Genomic DNA, 25,784 nt, shown 5'->3' with positions numbered 1-25,784 from the left:
TTATATCAGCAATAATTGAGTAGATGTGTCTACCTAGAATTACATTATAATAGCAAAGAGCAGGGAAAATAAGTGTGGAAGGAGGATATAAAAAATATATAGGGAGATTGAATGAGAGGGAGATGGAGGGAGAGTATTACATGTGTAGGAGGGCAGGCTCATTGTAATAGCTGGAATGGAATAAATGGAAAGTTATCAAACACATCAAACATTTGGAAACCACGTTTGACTGTTCCATTTATTCCATTCCAGCCATTACAATGAGCCCGTCCTCCTATGGCTCCCCCACCAGCCTCCTCTGAAGTATACTTAACAGTGTTTCAGTGAAGAACAAACAGGCGTCAAGTCAACAAGAAAAAGAGGACAATCTTTATTTCAAACCAGTAATAAAGTGTGACAATCTCAATTCAAACCCAATGAGCAAAGTTTGGCAGAGAATGGTAGGCAACTACAATGACCAGAATGCAAGGCAAGGGCATGTTGGTTTCCATAGTGCAGTTTCACAGTTGTCTTCTGAAAACCAAGATTAGTACTTGGGTTCGGGTGCCTAATTTTGTCAACTAAACGCTAGACACAAGCACAATAGATGTTTTAGCTGACGTCACGAAAACGATGCGCGCGCTTCAATGGGGCAGTGTGTTGTGATTCTGGATGGCCAGATAGCTAGCAACAATGACAAGAAGCTACCATGTGGGGAATCGTAGGTAGCTAGTTTTATCTTGTTCTTGATGCCATGTCTTGTTTTTGAGGTGCTTAGACTGAAGTCATGTCTATGCTAATATGGCTCAAATTTGCTAGCCAACTAACAACTGTAACAATCTATTTGAGATAAGTGCTCATTGTGGAAATGTATTGTTTTCGATAAACATTGGAGACTAAATATAACATTTTGTCATCAATCTAACGCAATCTGTTTTGCCCTATAGTCGCGCACGTGTCGGTTTTGTTTCTAAACTATCAACACGTCTATGAAATCCGCTAAAGAAAAAAGTTGAACAGAAACGGAACAATTGTTATGTAATATAATAGTTTCACTGGGTAACTTAACGAGAGGGCTGGAGATGTTTTTCGTAATACTTATATGACCTTGATCTAACATTTCATTAACATCAGTATGCCATGTATCCATAAGATAAACCGTTGTAGTAGTTGATCTGGCATTGTTCATCAACCGTAGGTCATATCATATACATTGTCATGCAATGCTTATGTAGGACTAAGAATATAAACGACAGTGTACCCCTTTAAACGCCACATGACCCTTTTATTGCAATGTACTGTCATTAAGTACTGTAAAAACTCCCAACAGGATTTTGTCAGTGCATTGAGTAAACTCACACTGAATTGTATTGTAATCTCAGTGCATTTCTATGCAATCTGATACCATTTCCTTCCCAGAAACGTAGCCTACCAGAACTAGTGATGGACAACAGGTGGTAAAGATCTTTCAGAGGAGAGCAAAGAGCCACCATTTTGAATCTGATCAGCCATTGTCTTCAAGTGTATAACCATTCCATGTTTGCATCTGAAATGGCACCCTATTCCCTATATAGTACACTACTTTTGGCCAAGCTGGTCAAAAGTAGTGCACTATATAGGGAATAGGGTGCCATTTCAGATGCACAACCCATATTGATGTCATTAAGCCTGTCTCACATTACATGAACCATTGGCCATCTAAAATAGAGAAAAAACAACTTACTGTACAGTGTGTCTATTTAAAACTAATGCAGGGTAAATAAGCCAGACATCCCTTCAACCTTACATTATCCAGATTGTGGGCTCAAACGTGAGATTCCATTTGAAAAGCATGAGTATTCATTTTATGGCAAATTTTCCTTCATGGGCACTTCCTCTGCAGTCGACTATGGGTGAATTGCAACATTCAGCGGGGGGGGGGGGGTTGGGGTAGTAATCAAAAGCTTTGATTTGGGAATTCTAAATTCCAACAGAACAAAGTGTATAAATCAATATCAAATATTTCAGTGCCATTGGACACAGGAAAAATGGGTAACTTTTTTTTTACACAAATGCTACCTGATTCAAAGTATGGAATGACCCTGTGTAGTGGTTGTTTAAGAAATGATAATAATACATTTAGCTAAAATGTGGCTTATTTCCTTCCTTTCTTCTCTGCAACACTTATCAATGACTAATCTTTGTAATTCCATTTCCAAAAGGCTAATTTAATAAAGGACATGATTTTTTTAGTGCGTTGCCTAGCGGCTGACCTAATAAGACTGACAAATAAGATTCAATAGCAATAAAAAAACTGTCTGCGAAAAGAAAACAGTAGGGCAGGGGGGGGATGATAAAGATGAAAAATATATAAAACAACACATTGTTGATATGTGTCTGAGTTCCATGTATGTCACTAGGCCTGTTTCTCCGCCTCCACTACCCTTGGCATTAATCTGCTTTCTTGTCGTCCGGGTTCTTTTCCTGCTCCTCCTCTTCCTCATTCTCTCCGTCCTCCTCGGGGCCCTCCAGCTCCCCGGGGGCCTGCCGAGGCTCGTCCTCCTCGTCGTCCTCCTCCTCCTCGTCGTCCCTCTTCATGAGCTCCATGTCCTCCTGGCCATCGTCCGACTCGGCTGTGCAGATGCCATAGCACATCAGGCTGATCACGCCCAGTGGCAGACCAAACAGGAAACAGCCCAGCACTGGGGAGCTGCGAAACACAGACTGAGAGGAGGGAGGGGTGATCGGGGGGAAAAAGAAGAAGAGATTGAGAGATTGTGGATGACAGAAGGTAGGATGGAACAGTGAAAGAGTAAAATATATTTATGCTGTTGGATTCTGGGTTAAACTTGGAACATTGCTATCCTAGAGACATGACACATCAGAAGTAAGACTATGGTATCTGTGGGGTGATAGACTGTTTTTTTCATCAGAAGTTAATTGTTATCTGTAGGAGCCAGATGGCTTTGGAATGTGCTGGGTAACCGGGAGGCAGTCACATGATTGCTATGGGTGGAGATCTTTGGGTTAGACATCAAGGGGTTTGAGGTCAGGTCAGATCACCTTAAGGGAGAAGGGACAGTTTATTACCCCATCACTTCGTCTTCCTGTCGAACCATAAAATATGTAAGGATTGGAGAGAAGGAGGAGTGCCTAAATTGGAGTATATATACTTGTGGTGGAAACATGTTTTGTCTAATGCAGCTGTATTGATCCTCTGGGAAGAATTAAACTTGGTTAAGCTTTCATAGCATCCGTTGAGTTCTTTACTCTGATAATTAGATCCTAACAATGCCCTCTATAAGCCCAAAACATAAACACATATTCAATGCCAAACATATCATTACCTAACATGCACTTTTTACACTTGCCTGGCTCAGTTTTCCCTTCTAAACCAAGCTAAACGGCCCTCACAGTCACACACACAACCCCAGGAACCTCAAATATGACTCTGTATAATTTGCCCTCTTTGCTCAGCATTCCCTTATAAACCAACCTAAATTAGCCTCACCTATGGGCACAGATGAGCTCAGGGCACTACTCCAGTGACGCACAATGTCTTCCTCTAAAATATGGATGAGTGGCAGTGAATCATTGGGCCTTAATAGAGCGGGTAGCAGGGGAGACAATGTGCCGAGAGGCAAGACATTCGGTCAAAGGCTGCTGTCATCCAGGAAGGAAAGGAAGAGAAATCCTGCCGACAACGCCAGGGGAAGAAGAGGGATGGTAATTGCCAGGCGTGTGTAATGCTAAAGATGGATGTGCTATGCTAACTCACGCAGCATCATGAGTCATTGGGTCTAATGCGGACCGTTGCTTCCTTGCAGTGATGTGTGTTTGTGTGCACTCCGAGGGCAAGGTGATGGCTGCTTGCTCATCTTGTTCACTGTGAGTGACCAAGGCTAGCAGGGGCACTACTCAAAAGAAACAACTGAGTGCTTCACAATAAAAAATAATGACATTCAGACTGAAAAAAATAACGACATCCTTCTTTCCCATTACAGATTTTAGTGAGGCATGCTTGAACTTCACACAAAAAACAACAACTGTGAAACTTCTATACAACATTTCAAAATGGTAATTTTAGGCAAAAAAAAGCAATGATTTTCTTTCCCCCCCTCGGTGACCATTTTCCATCAATTTATATTTCCTGCCATATTAGCATTTTTCTAAATCTAATCTATCATTTTCTTTTCCATTTCAGGGCACCTTTAAGGTTTATTCTTGGTTCGGGTATAGTCTACTTTCTGAATAGCATTACGCTACTACATCCCATTTTCATTCATATCACACAGTCAGCCAAATAAACACTAGTCCTCCCTGTTACAAAACCAACTAGCTAGCCTACTGACTTTACTACACTCGCTAAGTCTAGGGGTGCTAGGCCTAGCTATAACCTGATTTTATGTGTGCGGACCGTGATGTATGCATCTGCCCAGGAGACAGCAACTTTACTTGGGTCCAGGGCTAGCTCAGTCTTGACTCCTTTGTCGGCCAGCTCAAACAAGTTATGGATGTTCAAATTAGTGACAAAAAAAATAAACACAAAAAAGGAAACTACAAAAAGGCATGCCCAAAAAATAATGATTCAAACCAAAGGCCCAAATGGCCCTCAAACTGCAGCAGCCTCACGGCTATGCAAGCTGCCACACTGACTGATTACCCACACCTGTGCACAATCAACACTTAACAAAACTTCCTGGCAGAGCACAACACCTGACCCAGTTGGTGCTGTCACCTGGGGATGGAGTGTGAAAGTGGTAGTGTAGTGTCTAATTGTACTATAAGAACAGCTCCAACAGTTCAAAGAAAGATTTATTTTCTATCCTTCCTCATTCCCTTCCCTCTCTTTCTGTCATCTTTTCTCTCTGTCACGGTTGCAACTTCCTTTTTCAATACACCACTCCTCTTCTATTGACGAGTCATCTCCTTGTCATACGTAACTATCAGGGGAATTTATAGTGGGCCTTAAGACACATACTAGGGATGCACGATATATCGGTGAACATATCGGAATCGATCGATATTAGCTAAAAATGCCAACATTGGTATCGGCCCAAGTCTAGTTTAACCGATGTCAAAGCTGACGGGCATACCGATCTATATAACATCGGTACATGACGTAATGCAAGCATTTCGCTACACTCGCATTAACATCTGCTAACCATGTGTATTTGATAATGACGCCACGTAAAATGTTGCTATACGTGCATGATGTGTGGATCGAGCAGTCAACAAGTCAGCAGTCATTTGAAAGAGTAACAAAATGTCAGCGAGACAAATCAAAGGCGAAATCCATTAAAGCCAAGATAATGGAATTCATTGCCCTTGACAATCAACCTTTCTTTGTCGTGGGTGATGTTGGCTTTCGCTAACTGGTCGAGCACCGGTACACATTACCAAGTGCGCTATTTTTCAGATGTTGCCCAACCGGAGTTACACAGTAATAGCGTCACTGCTATTAACGTCACTACATACATACTATGGAACTCCGTTTTGGTCTTTGCGTGTCAAAAAAGATACAGTAGCACTGTCAACGCTGTACAAAAAAAGTCAACCTCGGCCACGAACGATGTGTTTACAATACCGTGTCGGTAATAAAGCATAATTTATTTGACCGCATCTTCTGGGGTAGCTAGATTTAGCTTGGTACCTAGCTAGCATCAATACAACCAGCCTGAAAACAATGACCAGAATAACCTGCAGCCATTTTCATTATTCTTAGCAATGATTTAGGAATCCTTGTGAGTAAGTATTAGCTAGCTTGCCACTTGTTGTTTGCCTATTGAAATTGAACTTCAGTTCATGAAAATAACTAGCTAGTCAGCAACTTAACCCTGTTGCCCAAAGCTAACGTTATAATCTGGCTAGTGAGGCTCGACCACACCGGGTTATGTGTTGTGAAGCTAGCCACAATAAGGATTAGTCACAATAGTGGAATTTGCGGTTTGCCTTCAAAATAAAAGAACATCATTGACCGTAATGCAAATGAATACAAATAGTAGAATATGCCATACATTCATTTTGTGTGGCTAATCCTTATTGTGGCTAGCTTCACATAGATGCGTTCGCCCACCATTAATCAAATAAGAGCTGTCTTATGAATTAGGGTTATTTTAGATGACACCAAGTATATAGTTAGCTAGCTAACTATAGCTACTGAAACAGATGTTGTGTTATTTGACATGTCAAATAGCAAATACATGCAAACACCCAAACGGCGTTCCATAGAAATCCTGGTTGAGAATGAAACAACTGAACAACGAAACAGCACAGCAAGTAAGTGAAAGAAATAGGTTGTGTGTGTTCATGTGCGTCCATTTGTGTGTGTTAACTATTTAACTGTACTAGAATGCTTAAAAGGCCGCTAAAATTGTAAATATCGGATATCGGCATCAGGTTTTTTGGCAAGGAAAATATTGGATATCGGTATCGGCCAAAAATGTCATATCGGTGCATCACTAACACATACTGTAGCTAGCTACACAGGATATTGTACAGAGGGCAATTTCCCTCCATATTCTACTTGTTATTCAGAAAATATCATGAGAAATATTATTCAAATGAAAAACGGCAACCAAATGTTGTTTTTTCTTAATTGTTTTGATGGAGACATCACGACAGCCTACATTTAACCTATGCTGCATACATGGCTAATTTATCCTCCCTCAATCATCCTGTTTTCCCATTTCCCCCTGCTATTTGCCTAATGCTGATTGTGCCCAGCCACTCACCATAATGGTGGACTTGGCATCGAAGGCCACTCGTTTGACCCTCTGGAACATGCCGTCTCCTCCCTGGGCCTGAGGGGAAACACACAGACAGAGGATGTGGTGTTAGAGTGGAGCACTGGGGAGACTGGAATGTGAGTGAGAGAGAGAGAGAGTGAGAGTGTGTGAGAGAGAGAGAGAGATCAGCCTGCCAGCGCTTCCTCATTAGAGTCTTTGACAGCATAGCAGCCATGAGGTGAGCTGGCTGGGCTGGCACGAGCCTGGGGAACAGAACAGGGTTCTTACTCTCCACTGCTGTTTACTTGGTGGGGTTTTGGTTTGTTTTGCCAGGCGAAAAAAAACCCTGCTGAACGCTCTGGGAAAGAGAAGGACTTCCGGTGGGTTTGGATTACAGTTTAATTAATCTGTGACTTTATAATAAACAAGAGGGGGAAAGGATGTCACTTTTTCCAGCTGCCATTTAGTGGATTCAATGATGTATAGAAACCCCTGATTGCTGATGCTATACAGTGCCTTGCGAAAGTATTCGGCCCCCTTGAACTTTGCGACCTTTTGCCACATTTCAGGATTCAAACAAAGATATAAAACTGTATTTTTTTGTGAAGAATCAACAACAAGTGGGACACAATCATGAAGTGGAACGATATTTATTGGATATTTCAAACCTTTTTAACAAATCAAAAACTGAAAATTTGGGCGTGCAAAATTATTCAGCCCCCTTAAGTTAATACTTTGTAGCGCCACCTTTTGCTGCGATTACAGCTGTAAGTCGCTTGGGGTATGTCTCTATCAGTTTTGCACATCGAGAGACTGACATTTTTGCCCATTCCTCCTTGCAAAACAGCTAGAGCTCAGTGAGGTTGGATGGAGAGCATTTGTGAACAGCAGTTTTCAGTTCTTTCCACAGATTCTTGATTGGATTCAGGTCTGGACTTTGACTTGGCCATTCTAACACCTGGATATGTTTATTTTTTAACCATTCCATTGTAGATTTTGCTTTATGTTTTGGATCATTGTCTTGTTGGAAGACAAATCTCCGTCCCAGTCTCAGGTATTTTGCAGACTCCATCAGGTTTTCTTCCAGAATGGTCCTGTATTTGGCTCCATCCATCTTCCCTGTCCCTGCTGAAGAAAAGCAGGCCCAAACCATGATGCTGCCACCACCATGTTTGACAGTGGGGATGGTGTGTGTTCAGGGTGATGAGCTGTGTTGCTTTTACGCCAAACATAACGTTTTGCATTGTTGCCAAAAAGTTCAATTTTGGTTTCATCTGACCAGAGCACCTTCTTCCACATGTTTGGTGTGTCTCCCAGGTGGCTTGTGGCAAACTTTAAACGAAACTTTTTATGGATATCTTTAAGAAATGGCTTTCTTCTTGCCACTCTTCCATAAAGGCCAGATTTGTGCAATATACAACTGATTGTTGTCCTATGGACAGAGTCTCCCACCTCAGCTGTAGATCTCTGCAGTTCATCCAGAGTGATCATGGGCCTCTTGGCTGCATCTCTGATCAGTCTTCTCCTTGTATGAGCTGAAAGTTTAGAGGGACGGCCAGGTCTTGGTAGATTTGCAGTGGTCTGATACTCCTTCCATTTCAATATTATCGCTTGCACAGTGCTCCTTGGGATGTTTAAAGCTTGGGAAATCTTTTTGTATCCAAATCCGGCTTTAAACTTCTTCACAACAGTATCTCGGACCTGCCTGGTGTGTTCCTTGTTCTTCATGATGCTCTCTGCGCTTTTAACGGACCTCTGAGACTATCACAGTGCAGGTGCATTTATACGGAGACTTGATTACACACAGGTGGATTGTATTTATCATCATTAGTCATTTAGGTCAACATTGGATCATTCAGAGATCCTCACTGAACTTCTGGAGAGAGTTTGCTGCACTGAAAGTAAAGGGGCTGAATAATTTTGCACGCCCAATCTTTCAGTTTTTGATTTGTTAAAAAAGTTTGAAATATCCAATGAATGTCGTTCCACTTCATGATTGTGTCCCACTTGTTGTTGATTCTTCACAAAAAAATACAGTTTTATATCTTTATGTTTGAAGCCTGAAATGTGGCAAAAGGTCGCAAAGTTCAAGGGGGCCGAATACTTTCGCAAGGCACTGTATATTGGCCATTGAGAGGCTTTAAAGCCATCGGTTGGCCATATTGGCACAACCCAGTAGGAGCAGTCCTCCATAGGAATTAATGGAATCCTATAGTATTTAAATGACATGTTTCAACGACAAAATTACATGTCTTTAAGTATTTGGTTGTTGTAGTGGGGATAGTTATATAAGTTCTCTCTAAATATTATACTTTAAGGAATTAAAACATATATTTTCATTTTTTATATGTATGTTTAGCTCACATAATATAATTTAAAAGTATGCATTAAGGTGTCTCTAATAGAATGAATAGGGGAAAATGTATAAATGCATTTCTATTGCTTCCAAACATAAAAAAAAATAATAATAATAATTACAACGGTAGGAGGGGTGCCAAGATGGAGGCATGGTGGCTTCAACACAGGGCCCCCCATATGTCATCTAGTATATTATAATGCCAAATACTGATACTGGAATATATTATATGCCAAATACTGACACTGTAAATAAATATTTAGGAGCCAGAGTAATGGCAGAAAGGCTACGTAGAAGAAAAACGATGTAACATAAATGTCAATCTCAATAAAGGATATTGCCAAAGTGTCCATCCAGTCTCATTGGAATTCCCTGGATAAATAAAGACTAAACAAACCCTGGAAAGTTGCACAAACAATTTGAGCTTTTTGTTGCAGTTAGAATGGTCAAATAAATAGGGGAAGGGAAAAGAGAACCAGCTGTAGCCAAAATGGCGGAGGGGAGTCAGAAGAGTGGAGTTATGGACCTGAGCGGAGCCGTCTAGAACACTGTTGATGAAGTGAACCAGCTGCTCCAGGGTCTCCACGGGCTCGCTGGGCAGGAAGTACTGCTCATTAGACGTGTTGAGGATGATGATGGACGGCACCGACACCTCTCTGTGGGGGAGAGAGAAAGAGGAGATTATCACTCTAAAGAAGGTCACAGAGATATGGCAGATAACCAATTCAGAAGATAAACTATGCAGCAAAATGTCAATCTCAATAAAGGATGATTGCAATCGTTCGACTGCAATCATTTTAGCAGTGGAAGGATTGAGGTACAGGCAGGTGGGAGAAATAGATTGGAGGGTTGGAGCAGGGATTGAACCCCAGTCTATGGTGAGGAGAGCAGTATATGCCTTTAAGCCTGGAGCATTAGCACTAGACCACGGACTCGGCGATGTACACTGCAATCTATGCTCACATGTCCCAATTTAACCCCATGGTTTTCAGATTTGACCTCCAACACCTATTTCGAGACACTGGAATGTAAAAGTTTTCTATTTTTCTATACTGCAGAATATCCCTCTACCCATATTATATATGGCCAGGAGTTTTTCCGACCATGTGAGCTGACCTGAGAAAACTCAGGGCCGTACTTATTACATGCACCGAATACAACAGGTGACTGTGATTACAGGGCTACCGTAGGCAGGAGGCTTTTGGCCAGTGGGAGGTCAGGGGTGAGCGCTCTCTATTTTAAGCACACTCACTACCTCTATCAAATCAAATCCCATTTTGTTTGTCACATGCGCCAAATACAACAGGTGTACAGTCGTGGCCAAAAGTTGAGAATGACACAAATATTAATTTTCACAAAGTTTGCTGCTTCAGTGTCTTTACATATTTTTGTCAGATGTTACTATGGAATACTGAAGTATAATTACAAGCATTTCATAAGTGTCAAAGGCTTTTATTGACAATTACATGAAGTTGATGCAAAGAGTCAATATTTGCCGTGTTGACCCTTCTTTTTCAAGACCTCTGCAATCCGCCTTGGCATGCTGTCAATTAACTTCTGGGCCACATCCTGACTGATGGTAGCCCATTCTTGCATAATCAATGCTTGGAGTTTGTCAGAATTTGTGGGTTTTTGTTTGTCCACCCACCTCTTGAGGATTGACCACTAGTTCTCAATGGGATTAGGGTCTGGGGAGTTTCCTGGCCATGGACCCAAAATATTGATGTTTTGTTCCCCGAGCCACTTAGTTATCACTTTTGCCTTATGGCAAGGTGCGCCATCATGCTGGAAAAGGCATTGTTCGTCACCAAATTGTTCCTGGATGGTTGGGAGAAGATGCTCTCGGAGGATGTGTTGGTACCATTCTTTATTCATCGCTGTGTTCTTAGGAAAAATTGTGAGTGATCCCACTCCCTTGGCTGAGAAGCAACCCCACAAATGAATGGTCTCAGGATGCATGACAAAGGACTGATGACTTTTTTCCGGATGCCCCAAACAATCGGAAAGGGGACTCAGAGAAAATGACTTTACCCCAGTCCTCAGCAGTCATGTATGTATCTTTTACAATTTTAAAGGTCATCTTGAGAGAATCACTGACATGATGACAGCTGGTCCTTTTGTGGCAGGGCTGAAATGCAGTGGAAATTATTTTGGGGGATTCAGTTCATTTGCATGGCAAAGAGGGACTTCATTCATCTGATCACTCTTCATAACATTCTGGAGTATATCGAAATTGCCATCAGACAAATTGAGGAAGCAGTCTTTGTGAAAATGTATATTTGTGCCATTCTCAAAACTTTTGGCCATGACTGTAGACCTTAACATGAAATGCTTACTTGCAACATGCAGTTTTAAGAAAATAGAGTTAAGAAAATAATTACTAACTAAAGTAAAACATTTAATACGAGAAGTAACACAAAATAACTATAATGCGACTATGTACGGGTACAGAGTCAATGTGCGGGGGTACAGGTTAGTCAAGGTAATTTGTACATGTAGGTATGGGTAAAGTGACTTTGGATAGACAAACAGCGAGTAGCAGCAGTGTAAAAACAAATTGTTCAGCAGTCTTATGTTTTGGGGGTAGAAGCTGTTAAGGAGCCTTTTGGATCTAGACCTGTCGCTCTGGTACCGCTTGCCGTGCAGTAGTAGAGAAAACAGTCTGACTTCAGTGACTGGAGACTTTGACAATTCTTTGGGCCTTCCTCTGACACCGCCTAGTATATAGGTCCTGGATGGCAGGAAGCTTGGCCCCAGTGATGTACTGGGCCGTATGCAATACCCTCTGTAGTGCCTTGCGGTCTGAGGCAGAGCAGTTGCCATACCAGGCAGTGATGCAACCAGTCAGGATGCTCTCGATGGTGCAGCTGTAGAACTTTTTGAGAATCTGGGGACCCATGCCAAATCTTTTCAATCTCCTGAGGGGGAAAAGGCATTGTCGTGCGCTCTTCACTACTTTCTTGGTGTGTTTGGACCATGATAGTGTGTTGGTGATGTGGACACCAAGGAATTTGAAGCTCTCGATCCGCTCCACTACAGCCCCGTCGATCTGAATGGGGGGGCGTGTACGGCCCTCCTTTTCCTGTAGTCCACAATCATCTGCTTTGTCTTGCTCGTGTTGAGGGAGAGGTTGTTGTTGTCCTTCCACCACACTGCCAGGTCTCTGACCTCCTCCCTATAGGCTGTCTCATTGTTGTCGGTGGTCAGGCCTAACACCATTATGTCGTCAACAAACTTAATGATGGTGTTGGAGTCGTGCTTGGCCACCCAGTAGTGGGTGAATAGGGAGTACAGGAGGGGACTGAGCACACATCCCTGATGGGCCCCCGTGTTGAGGATCAGTGTGGCAGATGTGTTGTTGCCTATCCTTACCACCTAGGGTCGGCCCGCCAGGAAATGCAGGATCCAGTTGCAGAGGGAGGTGTTTAGTCCCACGGTCCTTAGCTTAGTGATGAGCTTTGTGGGCACGATGGTGTTGAACGCATATCAACCATGATGCCAATTAAATAGTAGATTATAGTGTAAAAAGCACAAGAAACAAAAATAACAAAGAAGCTTTATAGTCAAGATGGGATACACAGTTCTTTTCTTTTCGATGCGGCTCGACTTTTCCTGAGGGCATTGGTATTTGGTATGGATGAAAGGCAATGCGATGCAGAGTTTTTGGAGTGTCATCTTGATCTTTATGCAAACAGTGTGCGACTCTGGCGGCATCATGGGGCCACAGTTAAAGGAACCTTTACAAATTAGAGCTGACAACTGAATCAGAGGGAGTCCAGCACTGTGTGGCCACACAGCTGAGGTGACATATACAGTGTCACACAGACACAGTATAACCCAGAAGATCAGACACAACTGCACAGCTCAACTGAGAGAAGGCACACATATAAATACAATGTACACGTGCGTGCGTGCACACACACACACAACTACACAGACCAGCTGAGATAAAGCAGGTTGTGCATCACTGTGCACACCGCAGCTGAGCTTAGGCACACAAGCTGCGCACACACACTAGCTTTGTAGACAGCCCTCCACTACACCACCATTAGGCTGAGATCTGGAGCTGTGCATGCACACACACACACACAAACCCTACGTGAGTACTCCATCTGACATTCAGCCGAGAACCAACAGATGGCAGACATTTTGAATCAACATGGATTAGCCCATTCACCTTTCAGAGAGCAGACTGCTGGGTCTTTTCAGCAGCACTTCCACTCTCACTCTGCCTGCTTTGCGCATGCATATTGCAGAATGGCTCTCAGTCATAGCAACGGCCATTACGGAGAGTGTGAGAGTCGCCATGGCTCTGGCTCCTCCAGTTTCCACCCAAACACAATGCAATACTCAAACAGATGGGCAGAAACACTAAAACCAGCCTCAGACGTTAAATTACATGGGACTAGGGAGTGTGCGTGCTTGCATGTGCGCACATGTCTGTGTGTGTGCACGTGTGTGTCTGCCAGATATGACTGGGTGCTTCTCGCTGCCAGAGAAGGAGCCCAGTAATCTGTGTGATGAAGGAGGGGAGGATAAAAGGCCATCAGATTTATTTCCCTGGCCTTCCTAAGGGAGCGGGATTAGTGGCCATTGACAGGCCGGGATTTTATTTCTCAAAGGAGGCCAATTAATCCTGGGCAAACTCAGTCCGGGGCCGTCCAAAAACACACACACACACACACACACACACACACACAAGAAAGCACATATATACACAAGCATGCAAACAATTGTGTAATCACTACCCACCCTATACACATTTTAATATGCATGTCTATTATAATCCCCCATCACAGTGTCAGCATTACACACAGACACACAGTGTACTTCGATCACAGACATATTCACAGTAACACATTTGCTGTCATCACAAACACACTCTGTAAGCCCCTGGTGTGATTAAAAGAGCATGTTTACTGTAATCTCCCTCACACAAACAATAACATTCCGAGGTATTTAACCCCCCCTCCACATACACTAGGGTTGTCATGATGCTAATATCGCAATTCATCCGAAATACAGTGTTAAGTAAACAAAACACGAAGCAGACTTGTTTTTGGGGGAAAACAGTCATAATGTTGAAAAAATATATATATTTTTATAGAAAGTCATTTTTTCAAGAACCATGGAGTTCAGTCTGCTCCGTGTTTTCTTTTTTTGCCATGGAAAATCTGGTATCATGACAACCCTAACCACACACACGCTTTGGTCACGCTCATATTAAAAAAGACAAACCAGGTGAATCCAAAACGAAAGCTACGATCCCTTATTGATGTCACCACTTCAGTCAGTGTAGATAAAGGGGGAGGAAACAGGTTAAAGAAGGATTTTTAAGCCTTGAGACAATTGAGGCATGGATTGTGTATGTCTGCCATTCAGAGGGTGAATGGCCAAGACAAATATATGTAAGTGCCTTTGAACTGGGTATGGCAGTAGGTGCCAGGCACACCGTTTTGTGTCAAGAACTGCAACACTGCTGTGTTTTTGACAGTTTTCTGTGTGTATCAAGAATGGTTCAGCAACTTGGCTGGATTGACTCCAAGCATTGGAGTCAACATGGGCCAGCATCCCTGTGAAAAGCTTTTAATACCTTGTATAGTCTACGCCCCGATGAATTGAGGCTGTTCTGAGGGCAAAGGGGGATGCAGCTCAATATTAGGAAGGTGTTCCTAATGTTTGGTATACTCTGTGTATTATGTATGTTTGCATGGTTGCATGCATACTTCACACACACACACACACACAATGTCCTGTGCCCCCGCTGCCCCGCTGTGATCCTGCTGGCCCTGCCAGGCTTGGAGGTCCGGGCTAATTAACAGTGTGGTGGTGTCAGAACAGCAGCAGCACAGGCCTCTCAGAGCATGACACCACACCACGCAGCAGCGAGCCCTGTCACGCAGCTCCATACTGGGGCTTACTGCATCATTAGCACAGCTCTCCCTCCGACAGCCATTAAAGCACAGGCCCAATAAGACTCTAATCCACCAGCTTCATAGGACTCGTGTATTCTCCCCTTCTCCACGGCGGTATCTATACAAGGTAAACCTGGCAGGCAGCTAGCATTAGTGATGGGGAATTTTTTTTAAAGATACAGTTACATATCGGGATATTATTTTTATTTTTTTACAATATACAGTGGGGCAAAAAAGTATTTAGTCAGCCACCAAAAGTTCTCCCACTTAAAAAGATGAGAGAGGCCTGTAATTTTCATCATAGGTACACTTCAACTATGACAGACAAAATTAGGAAAGAAAATCCAGAAAATCACATTGTAGGATTTTTTTATGAATTTATTAGCAAATTATGGTGGAAAATAAGTATTTGGTCACCTACAAACAAGCAAGATTCCTGGCTCTCACAGACCTGTAGGTATTCTTTAAGAGGCTCTTCTGTCCTCCACTCGTTACCTGTATTAATGGCACCTGTTTGAACTTGTTATCAGTATAAAAGACACCTGTCCACAACCTCAAACAGTCACACTCCAAACTCCACTATGGCCAAGACCAAAGAGCTGTCAAAGGACACCAGAAACAAAATTGTAGACCTGCACCAGGCTGGGAAGACTGAATCTGCAATAGGTAAGCAGCTTGGTTTGAAGAAATCAACTGTGGGAGCAATTATTAGGAAATGGAAGACATACAAAGACCACTGATAATATCTCCCTCGATCTGGGGCTTCACGCAAGATCTCACCCCGTGGGGTCAAAATGATCACAAGAAGGGGAGCAAAAATCCCAGAACCACACGGGGGGGGACCTAGTGAATGACCTGCAGAGAGCTGGGACCAAAGTAACAAAGCCTACCATCAGTAACACACTACGCTGCCAGGGACTCAAATCCTGCAGTGCCAGACGTGTCCCCCTGCTTAAGCCAGTACATGTCCAGGCCCGTCTGAAGTTTGCTAGAGAGCATTTGGATGATCCAGAAGAAGATTGGGAGAATGTCATATGGTCAGATGAAACCAAAATATAACTTTTTGGTAAAAACTCAACTCGTCGTGTTTGGAGGACAAAGAATGTTGAGTTGCATCCAAAGAACACCATGCCTACTGTGAAGCATGGGGGTGGAAACATCATGCTTTGGGGCTGTTTTTCTGCAAAGGGACCAGGACGACTGATCCGTGTAAAGGAAAGAATGAATGGGGTGAAAACCTCCTTCCATCAGCAAGGACATTGAAGATGAAATGTGGCTGGGTCTTTCAGCATGACAATGATCCCAAACACACCGCCCGGGCAACGAAAGAGTGGCTTCGTAAGAAGCATTTCAAGGTCAAGGAGTGGCCTAACCTGTCTCCAGATCTCAACCCCATAGAAAATCTTTGGAGGGAGTTGAACGTCCGTGTTGCCCAGCAACAGCCCCAAAACATCACTGTTCTAGAGGAGATCTGCATGGAGGAATGGGCCAAAATACCAGCAACAGTGTGTGAAAACCTTGTGAAGACTTACAGAAAACATTTGACCTCTGTCATTGCCAACAAAGGGTATATAACAAAGTATTGAGATAAACTTTTGTTATTGACCAAATACTTATTTTCCACCATAATTTGCAAATAAATTCATTAAAAATCCTACAATGTGATTTTCTGGATTTTTTTCTCATTTTGTCTGTCATAGTTGAAGTGTACCTATGATGAAAATTACAGGCCTCTCATCTGTTTAAGTGGGAGAACTTGCACAATTGGTGGCTGACTAAATACTTTTTTGCCCCACTGTATTGTATCGTTTTGACAAAGTCGCAATATTATTGCGCTAGTTGGCTGTACCTGCACCAAAAAGGCAGTATTTTTCCTTCATAGCTTGTTCTCGATCTTCTTTTTAAATAGGGAGCCATTTTGTTTTTAGCACTTGACTGATCAAAACTCATTCTCATGGCTCTCTCTTGTCCCTCTGCAGCAGACATATGGTAAGCAATATGTTTGGAACATCGAATCGCACTAAAATCACAGTATCAAATCGCAATACATAGAGAATCGCAATACATATCGTATCAACACCTATGTCTCATGGTAATTCTGGCAATTCCCAGCCCACTAAAAGCAAATGACGGTCAGTCCCGGGTAATTGACGGATCCAACAGAGTGCATTTTAATAGCGGAGGCCGACTTTAAATTGCGGTTTTATGGAGTCTGACAGTGTGAGGTTACTGCGGTAGCCTAGGAAACCTGGGAAGGGAGTAGGGGGAAGAGAGGAGGAGGCAGTAGAAGGGAGGAGGAAGAGACAGGAAGGTGGTGGTAGAAGAAAGGGGTGGTAGAGAGGAAGTACAGAAGAGGAGGTAAAGAAGCCTGAGAGATGGAGGAGAAAAAGGAGGAGACGCTCACCCCATAATGAGGCTGTTGATGTAGTCGTTTCCATCCATGTGGCCAAACTGGAAGTCTCTGGGGAGATGGAACAAGACGAGCAACAAAGTGAGACACAACACGCATACAAACAAGCTCATTTATGACAAACAACTCATCATAAGACCAACAAAATGAAAGGAGACCAACTCATATAAGCATTGCTATCCTAACAAGAGTTATAACACAAGTTTCCTATGAAGACTGAACCAAGGACTCCCTTCTCTCTCCAACGGCACGTAATAGCAAAATAACACAAAATTCCGAAATTCCCATTTAAAAAAAGTATCGGATGATTTACCTAAAAACGGTAAGGCAGAGGAAGGAAAAATTCCATTTGTATCTCATTGTGTTGTTCTGTGTTGGCGCCTGTGTGATGCATTGTGGGAAGAAAGCAGGCGATAGGGGGATGGAAGGGGTCTGCAGCAGAAGCCGAGGGAACTGGGAAGAACCCAGTCATTTGCACTGAGAGACGGATTATGGCCGCCTCAACATATATATTACATTCATATTAAATCATGGTTCCATCTGGAACACCTGTCCCCTGGGTGCCAAACAATACAGCCGGTGCCAATATCAATGACATGTTTATGAAGACACTCAACTATTATTAAACCCGATCTAATCTGGTTAGGCTGAAGCTCAGTCAGATAATATTGGGCTAAAGACTGAGTACTTGAAGGAAGTGAGGCTTGTTGAATTCTTATTCTAAGATACCAAACAATTGTGAGACATTTCTCTTACCTAAGAGGAAGCTAGTTTATGGACTTCAATGAATGAATTCAGTGTGTTTTCGTGTGTGTGTGTACATGTGAGAGACTTTTGGAAGAATATATTATACACATTTTATGTGGTGAGCGTGTCTATAAATGTCAGTTCATCATAGCAATCACCATAGCTCTCCCTACTCAACCGCATAAATATTGCTGTCTCCCTCCCGTTCCCCCTGTCTTCACCTCCCTCTACCTCCCTCCCACTCTCTTTTCAACTCTCTGCTGTGCAACAGACCCACAACGCTAACTCACAATCACTCAAATACACCTACCCCCAACCCATAGCACACAGACACACACACCTAGCCAGCACCCAAACACACACAGAGAGAATAACACACAACACACACACAGACACGTCTCCTTGGGTAGTCTCCTCTCAGAGATTGCATTTATCGCTCTGTCACACTGTTGCGGATGGAGGGCGAGCTGAATGCCACAGTATTCATTACCGCCCTCACACACCGCTTCACTCATCCAAATGACATCTATCTGCATCAGTCGCCTGTCCTCCGTGTCTGCCTCAGTCTCCGTGTCTGCCTCAGTCTCCGTGTCTGCCTCAGTCTCCGTGTCTGCCCACCAGAAGGGGCACTAACAAGGGGGGTGTGACGTAATTACAACGAGCCATCTAGCATTTAGGTTGTGTCAAAACACTGGGCTATAATCTAACTGTGAATCAGGAGAGTGTGATGACTTCAAAAACAAGGCGCGATAGCGTGGCAGATAGTCTAACTGATGATAGGGATCTGTGAAATTCAATCAGCTCTAATGTGGCTGCCTGGAGAGGAGAAGAAACACTTTGATCATAGAGATTTTAGATAATACGTCTTCATTTAGCTAGAGGGCCAGCACCGGTGAATTAACTAGTAAAGAGAAAGAGCAATATGGAGTGTGTGCCAAGTATGGTGAGATTCTGTACATTGACACTAATATGTAGGACTATGTATGGGACGAGGGTCTGTACTGCAGTGAATGCATTTGATGTGTGTGTTCTTACGCATCAGCCTTATGAATCCCATTTCGAGTTTGTCGCGAGGTAGATCACTTCTTAATTAAAGCAAAATGAATCCATTGCACGCACCATTCTGTAATGTAGTGTTCTATTCACACTGGTGATAGTTTAATAAGGTATTCTTACAGGAGAACAAAGTCTCGTGAGGTAATACGTTCCTCCAACTGTGCAGCGACTGACAGCTCCAGAGGAGCGCCTATTTTTGGTAAGCCTGACATTTTGCATAATTACCTCCCCACTGATACTGAATGAAACCAGACATGTCCTCAAAGAAGTACAGCTGGTTAGGCTGTCTCCCCACAGCGATCCCTTGTAATAAGTGTGTGTGTGTGTGTGTGTACACTTGTTCTTCTAACCTTGTGGGGACCTGAAATCTCCAAATGTTCCCACAAGGATAGTAAAACAAGGACCATGAAGACAAAAACTATTTTAAGTTTAGGGTTAAAATTAGGGTTAGAATTAGGGGTTAGATTTAGGATTAGAGTTAGGGGTTAAGGTTAGGGATTAGAGAAAATAGGATTTTGAATGGAAATACATTTAAGGTCGGTCACAAGGACAGAAAAACGAAAGTTTGTGTGCGTGTGATTATGAATATATGAAGGGTCCATCTCCATCCAAACACTTACCTGTTAAAATGCTCCCTGTATTCCTTTGCCACTCTCTGAATCAGAGTCTTTAATCTAACAGACAAATCAAAGAAAGAGGCAAAGGTACCACATTAGTTCACATCAATCCACATCGTGACGCTCTTCCCACATGCATCAATTTGTGGGCAATCCAAACAATAAATGCAGCGCTTATCTTTAGTTGAAAAAGCTGGGCGTTTTTAAATGCCGCCGCAGCGGTTTCCATGGAAGCGTGCGATTGTAATTTGTCTAGCAGCACTAGGCTTTAATTTCACAATGTTCTTTTGTACCTGCCGCTTTCCTCTGTCGGGTCCTTCTCGTCGATGACTGCAATCGCCACCAATTTGCCTGTAGAGGGAGAGAGGGATTACAAATCACACTCACAAACAGACAGCAGAAGAGAAGGCGGGAGGACAATAGCCTGAAGATAAAAAGCTTTGGGGGAGATATAGCACATCACTACAGAAGCAGCTAAAACAAAGAAAGCACCAACCAAGGTTTCTATTAATTTGTCATTCTGCATTTGGTGACTTCTTGGTGGTTCTAGAACCAGTGGGCGGAGGCTGTTCAGGTGCAGTAGAAGGGGAAGAGGCCCATCAGGACAAGACAAATGGACTCATAAAACAACTGCCATACAACTTAAGATGGGTGTACATGTATTGTTCAGTGTTCAGGCTTGTGGACTGATGCAGGAAGGAAGCACTTAGTTGGAAATGGTAAGAACTACTCCGCCCTCTGCTGGCGTGTCATATAGCATTACATGACAAAGCCTTGGTTGAGGTTATTATGTTGAATGTACTGATAGGATGCAATACGGGGGGTGGCCCAATCCCAAATCGACCCCTTGACTCTATGCACTTGTGGAGATCTGAGAGACTGATTGGTGTAAGCAATAGGGTAAAATGTTGGAGTTGGAGCTATTACCAAATTGCTTACACCTGTCAAATCCACCCAGATAGCCACAAGTGCACAGGATTATGGAAAAGGCCTATACTGTGCTTGTCAGTAGGTTGGTAGAGTACAGAATGTATACTGTACCTGTCTCTCCCAGTTCATACAGGGTGAAGCCATCGATCTGCAGGTAGCTCTGAAATCGCTCTTTGTTAACCCAGGAAGACAAGCCACCGTCCACGTACTCTGCAATTACAGAGAATAACAAGACAACAGAGAAATGTCAAGCATTGATGATCAATTGAGCAAACAACAGTTTACAGAGAATGGTTCAATTGAGTATCGACGCGTGGTTGGGAAGTAGAAGGTCAGACTAATTACTTACTTACTACCTGTTGATATTCGCTATGTGAGGAAGACAAGCTCGCATGCACGCACAGTTTCCCACCCATCCAGACACTACAAAGAGGGCCACACACAGTGGAGTTGTGGCTGGACCATCGACACCACCTCTACTCAAGCTAGTCCTATACTGAACTGCATCATCATCCAGCTGTGGAGGACCTCCTCTCATGAACTGGCAGCTCCAGCTGAATTATTATTCTATATATATATATATATATATATATATATATTTTTTTTTTAATATTTTTATACAGATTTTGTATGAAAATCGCAAAATAAAATAAATATATATTATTATTATGTAAGGATGTGCTATTGGACCAGTGTTCTGCCAGATATTTGTCTATAGGTGAAGTGGTCTGGTAGGATATATTTCAGAACTGCTGCTTACTATAGACTTTTGTAGTATACTGCAGAATACTATACTGCACACTGTTATAACACTTGATTACATAATGTTTACTTTAGTCTTTTTAGATCGATTGGACTGCTAGATAGCTTTTCTGCTAGCGGTGTCGATGCTGTTCTGATTTAAACGTGCCGTCTCTGGGGAGCTCATGCCATGGATTTCCTCTGAGGTTCCCACTCGATCGTGTAGTGCTTACGATATAATTTTGAAATATACTGTAGAATACTATACTCCGCACTGTAGTCTCTTGATTGATTTGATTTGACTATTTAAAAACACAAATACAAGCACAAAAGTAGATACAATGCATTGAGACATTTGTTGAAAAAAATTCAAAATAAGTTTTAAAAATGTAGGGATGCACGATATAAATTGGTAAGCATATCGGAATCGGACGATATTAGCTAAAAATGCCAAACAATGGCATCGGCTCAATGTCTAGTTTAACGCCGATGTGCAAAACCGATGTCAAAGCTGACGTGTTTACCTGTATAACGTAGGTACATGATGTAATGACACCACTAAAAATACAGCGCTACACTTACAACACAGCATTCCTAACCTAGCCCACAATGTCTACTGTGTGGATCTATGTTGAAGTTTCAAAGGAAGACAACAAAAAGGCCCGTATGAGGGCGGCAGGTAGCCTAGTGGTTAGAGCGTTGGGCCAGTAACCGAAAGGTTGCTAGATCGAATCCCCGAGCTGACAAGGTAAAAAAAAAGCTGTATTTCTGCACCTGAACAAGGCAGTGTTCCTAGGCCGTCATGGTAAATAAGAATGTCTTTACTGACTTTCCTAGTTAAATAAAGGTTCAAATAAAAACGTTTGTGCTGCTATTATTTCCCGAGGGGGGAAAAGTGAAATCTTTCAATACCACAAACCTAATTACTCATTTGAAAGTGCAACACCCCCAGACATTCAGCGACTACTTAGAACAAAAGCAGAGAAAAACTAAGCGCACATTTCCACTAAACAAGTTCAAGTCGAGCAGCCACTTGAAAGAGTAAGAACATTTCAGCGAGTCAATTCAAAGGTTGAAATCCATTAACGCCAAGATAATGGAATTCATTGCCCTTGACAATCAACCCTTCTCTAACGTGGATGATGTTGGCTTTCGCCGACTGATCGAGCACATCGAGCCCCGGTACACACTACCAAGTAGGCGCTTTCCCCCCCAGATGTGCCCAACCGGAGTTACACAGTATTGTTGAAACGCACATACATGAGCTACTTGCTATGGGCGTCACTACTTTTAGCTTCACGACTGACATTCGGACCAGCGATGTCAGCCCCATGGGTATGCAGAGTCTGGGTCAACGAGGGTTTCGTACTGAGGAAAGCCGTATTGCAAACTCAAGAAAGTGCTGGTTCTCAAATCGCTGCTGCCATTTCAATGGCATTTGAGAACATGTTTGAAACTTGGAAAATCCTCAAGAACAAAGTACACACTGTGCTACGTGATAATGCACGTAACATGACAAAGGATTTGGAAGAATGTGGAGTCGCCAGTTTGCCATGCATGGCACACACGCTGCAACTGGATGTGAACGAAGGTGTTTTGGCCCAACGCAGCATATCTGACACAGTGGCAACAGGTAGGAAGATAGTGGGTCATGTTAAACACTCACAGCTGGCATACAGCCGCCTGCAAGCAACACTGGAGCAGCTTGGAGTGAAAACAAAAAGCTTAAGCAAGACATTTCCACCAGATGGAACAGTACTTTTTACATGATGGAGAGCCATTTCCCCATCCTAGCTAAAGCTGTGTGCAAGTATCTTGGTGCTCCCTGTACTAGTGTGGACAGTGAGTGCCTTTTCAGTGCAGCTTCAAACATTGTAGACAAAAACATAAACAGAATCTCTTGTGACAAAGCCGAGCAGGTGAAGAAAAACCACCCCCAAATGTGGCTTTTCTTTTGTTTATTCGTGTCTGGTATAGGTCAACATTTTCTTTTAATTTAAAACAAAGCATTTTTGTTATTGTTTATTATTTTATTTCCTAAATGAAAGATGTGTTGTACTTTTATTTCCTAAATGAAAGATGTGTTGTACTGATGTGTTGTAAATTTGCTCACATTTTACTAGTCAAGTCAGTTGAGCACATTTGAAAAGTTTAAGTTGTGACATTTATAGCAGTTTATGACATAACCTAGAGACAGTCATTTTTCAAGGAGCTAAAGCTAAAATGATTAACTGCATTTTAGTTCACACCGATATTTATTTCAAAGCATTTTTAAGTTTCTCCATACAGTCAAGATTGAATAGTAAGCAGAGCCACCAACAACTTAACCATCGTTGTAATATTTGTGTCATGAATATCTGTTGTGTGATAAAACACATTCATGGATTTGTCATTTACAAGTTATTAAACCATCTGTTACTAACTGAACAAATGAACATATTAAACTTTGTTTAAACTATTTAACTGTACTGGAATGCTTAAAAGGCCACTATCGGTATCGGGCAAAAATGTCATTGTCATGTGTACTCCTTCTCCGGCCTCTAAGTCACCAGGCTGCTCATTATGGCGTACACCTGTCACCATTGTTACGCACACCTGCGCATCATCAGACTCACCTAGATTCCATCACTTCCCTGATTACCTTCCCTATATATATATATGGCACTCCCTTTGGTTCCTTCCCCAGGCGCTATTGTTATTCATGTCTGTGCGTTGTTTCTTGTTTAGTATTATGTTGCGTTCATTTATTGAAACACTCACTCCCTGAACTTGCTTCCTGACTCTTAGCACACATCGTTAGTCATATTGGTGCATCCCTATTAAAATGTATTTCCATTGTTTTCCTAGTTCACATTTACACCTAAATCCACATCGAGAAATGCTAAAGCCAGTGCAAGAATATCCTTTTGTTTACAGTGGGTTTGTTGGGAGAGGCTTTGCTGGTTTGAGGTCCAGGCAGTTTATTGGCAGCGCCCTCCAATCAGTTGACTGTCTAAATAAAGTAAATATGCGTTTCTAAAATATCAATTTTTTATGTAAATGCAGTGGTTAACTGTTTATTTTCTACCATCAGAAGTGCAGTACTGTTTGTCACTGTTTTTGGTCATCTGAAAGCACTGTTGTATCTCAGAAAGCCATCTAGTGGAAGTAACAGATCTAAGAAGTGACTTTGGTGTGCTCTTAATGCATGTTGTGTGTCAAATAAGCACACCTAATTCTCTAAGCTTCACAGTAAATGTTCTTGCAATTCTATGCATTTCGCTATGTCTAATGTGTATTCATATGATATTTGAGGGGGGCCACTGTGCTAAGCACTTCAACTTAATCAGCCCTGTAGTCTATAACCTGGTCAAGTTAATAAACTTTGCTTGTTCTTTATATCTCTCTGAAATGTTTACCTATAAATGGGCCTAGAACCTAATGTTTAGATGTTACAATTGTAATACAAATTGTACATTTTTGCTGAAGTGTTGTCTGGTCTGTTACATTGCTCAGAACTGTTGAACCAACTCAATAGGTGGCCTGTCACAAACCAGTGTGTCTTATGTTCTGGTTGAGGTGTTCCCCTCAACAAACAGTAACTGGCGTAGTCTGGTAGCCATTTTAGCTAAGGTGTTACTACAATATACTACGGTCATGTCCGCAAAAACACTACAGTAAATACTAGTCACGTAGGCGAACACACTACAGTAAATACTAGTCACATAGGCGAAAACACTACAGTAAATACTAGTCACGTAGGCGAAAACACTACAGTAAATACTAGTCACATAGGCGAAAACACTACAGTAAATACTAGTCACGTAGGCGAAAACACTACAGTAAATACTAGTCACGTAGGCGAAAACACTACAGTAAATACTAGTCACATAGGCGAAAACACTACAGTAAATACTAGTCACGTAGGCGAACACACTACAGTAAATACTAGTCACGTAGGCGAACACACTACAGTAAATACTAGTCACGTAGGCGAAAACACTACAGTAAATACTAGTCACGTAGGCGAACACACTACAGTAAATACTAGTCACGTAGGCGAAAACACTACAGTAAATACTAGTCACGTAGGCGAAAACACTATAGTAAATACTAGTCACGTAGGCGAACACACTACAGTAAATACTAGTCACGTAGGCGAAAACACTACAGTAAATACTAGTCACGTAGGCGAAAACACTACAGTAAATACTAGTCACGTAGGCGAACACACTACAGTAACTAAACAGTATACTACAGTCATGTCCACAAAAGCAGTAAAGTGAACACTATAGTTTATATAATACTACAGTATTTAGACTAGTATACTATATCTCTTTTTTTTCA

General features: G+C 42.3%; 1 protein-coding gene across 2 annotated transcripts in view; it reads right to left on the bottom strand.

Moving 5' to 3' along the window:
• Positions 1-346: 346 nt before the first annotated feature.
• tmx3b (thioredoxin related transmembrane protein 3b) overlaps positions 347-25,784 on the bottom strand; it is a 66,125-nt gene continuing 40,687 nt past the window's right edge. For both annotated transcript variants that reach the window (XM_020494680.2, XM_031836083.1), the window contains exons 10-16: positions 20,829-20,927; positions 20,081-20,138; positions 19,791-19,844; positions 17,362-17,418; positions 9,569-9,698; positions 6,693-6,761; positions 347-2,682 (exon numbers count right to left, since the gene is read on the bottom strand). In XM_020494680.2, the coding sequence (XP_020350269.2) occupies positions 2,410-2,682; positions 6,693-6,761; positions 9,569-9,698; positions 17,362-17,418; positions 19,791-19,844; positions 20,081-20,138; positions 20,829-20,927 (740 nt within the window). In that variant the 3' untranslated portion in view covers positions 347-2,409. The remainder of the gene's footprint in view (positions 2,683-6,692; positions 6,762-9,568; positions 9,699-17,361; positions 17,419-19,790; positions 19,845-20,080; positions 20,139-20,828; positions 20,928-25,784) is intronic.

Source organism: Oncorhynchus kisutch, linkage group LG11, assembly GCF_002021735.2.
Source record: "Oncorhynchus kisutch isolate 150728-3 linkage group LG11, Okis_V2, whole genome shotgun sequence".
Taxonomy (NCBI): Eukaryota; Metazoa; Chordata; class Actinopteri; order Salmoniformes; family Salmonidae; genus Oncorhynchus; species Oncorhynchus kisutch.
The sequence above is the reverse complement of the archived record's forward strand: the minus strand, read 5'-3'. Positions and strand labels throughout refer to the sequence as shown.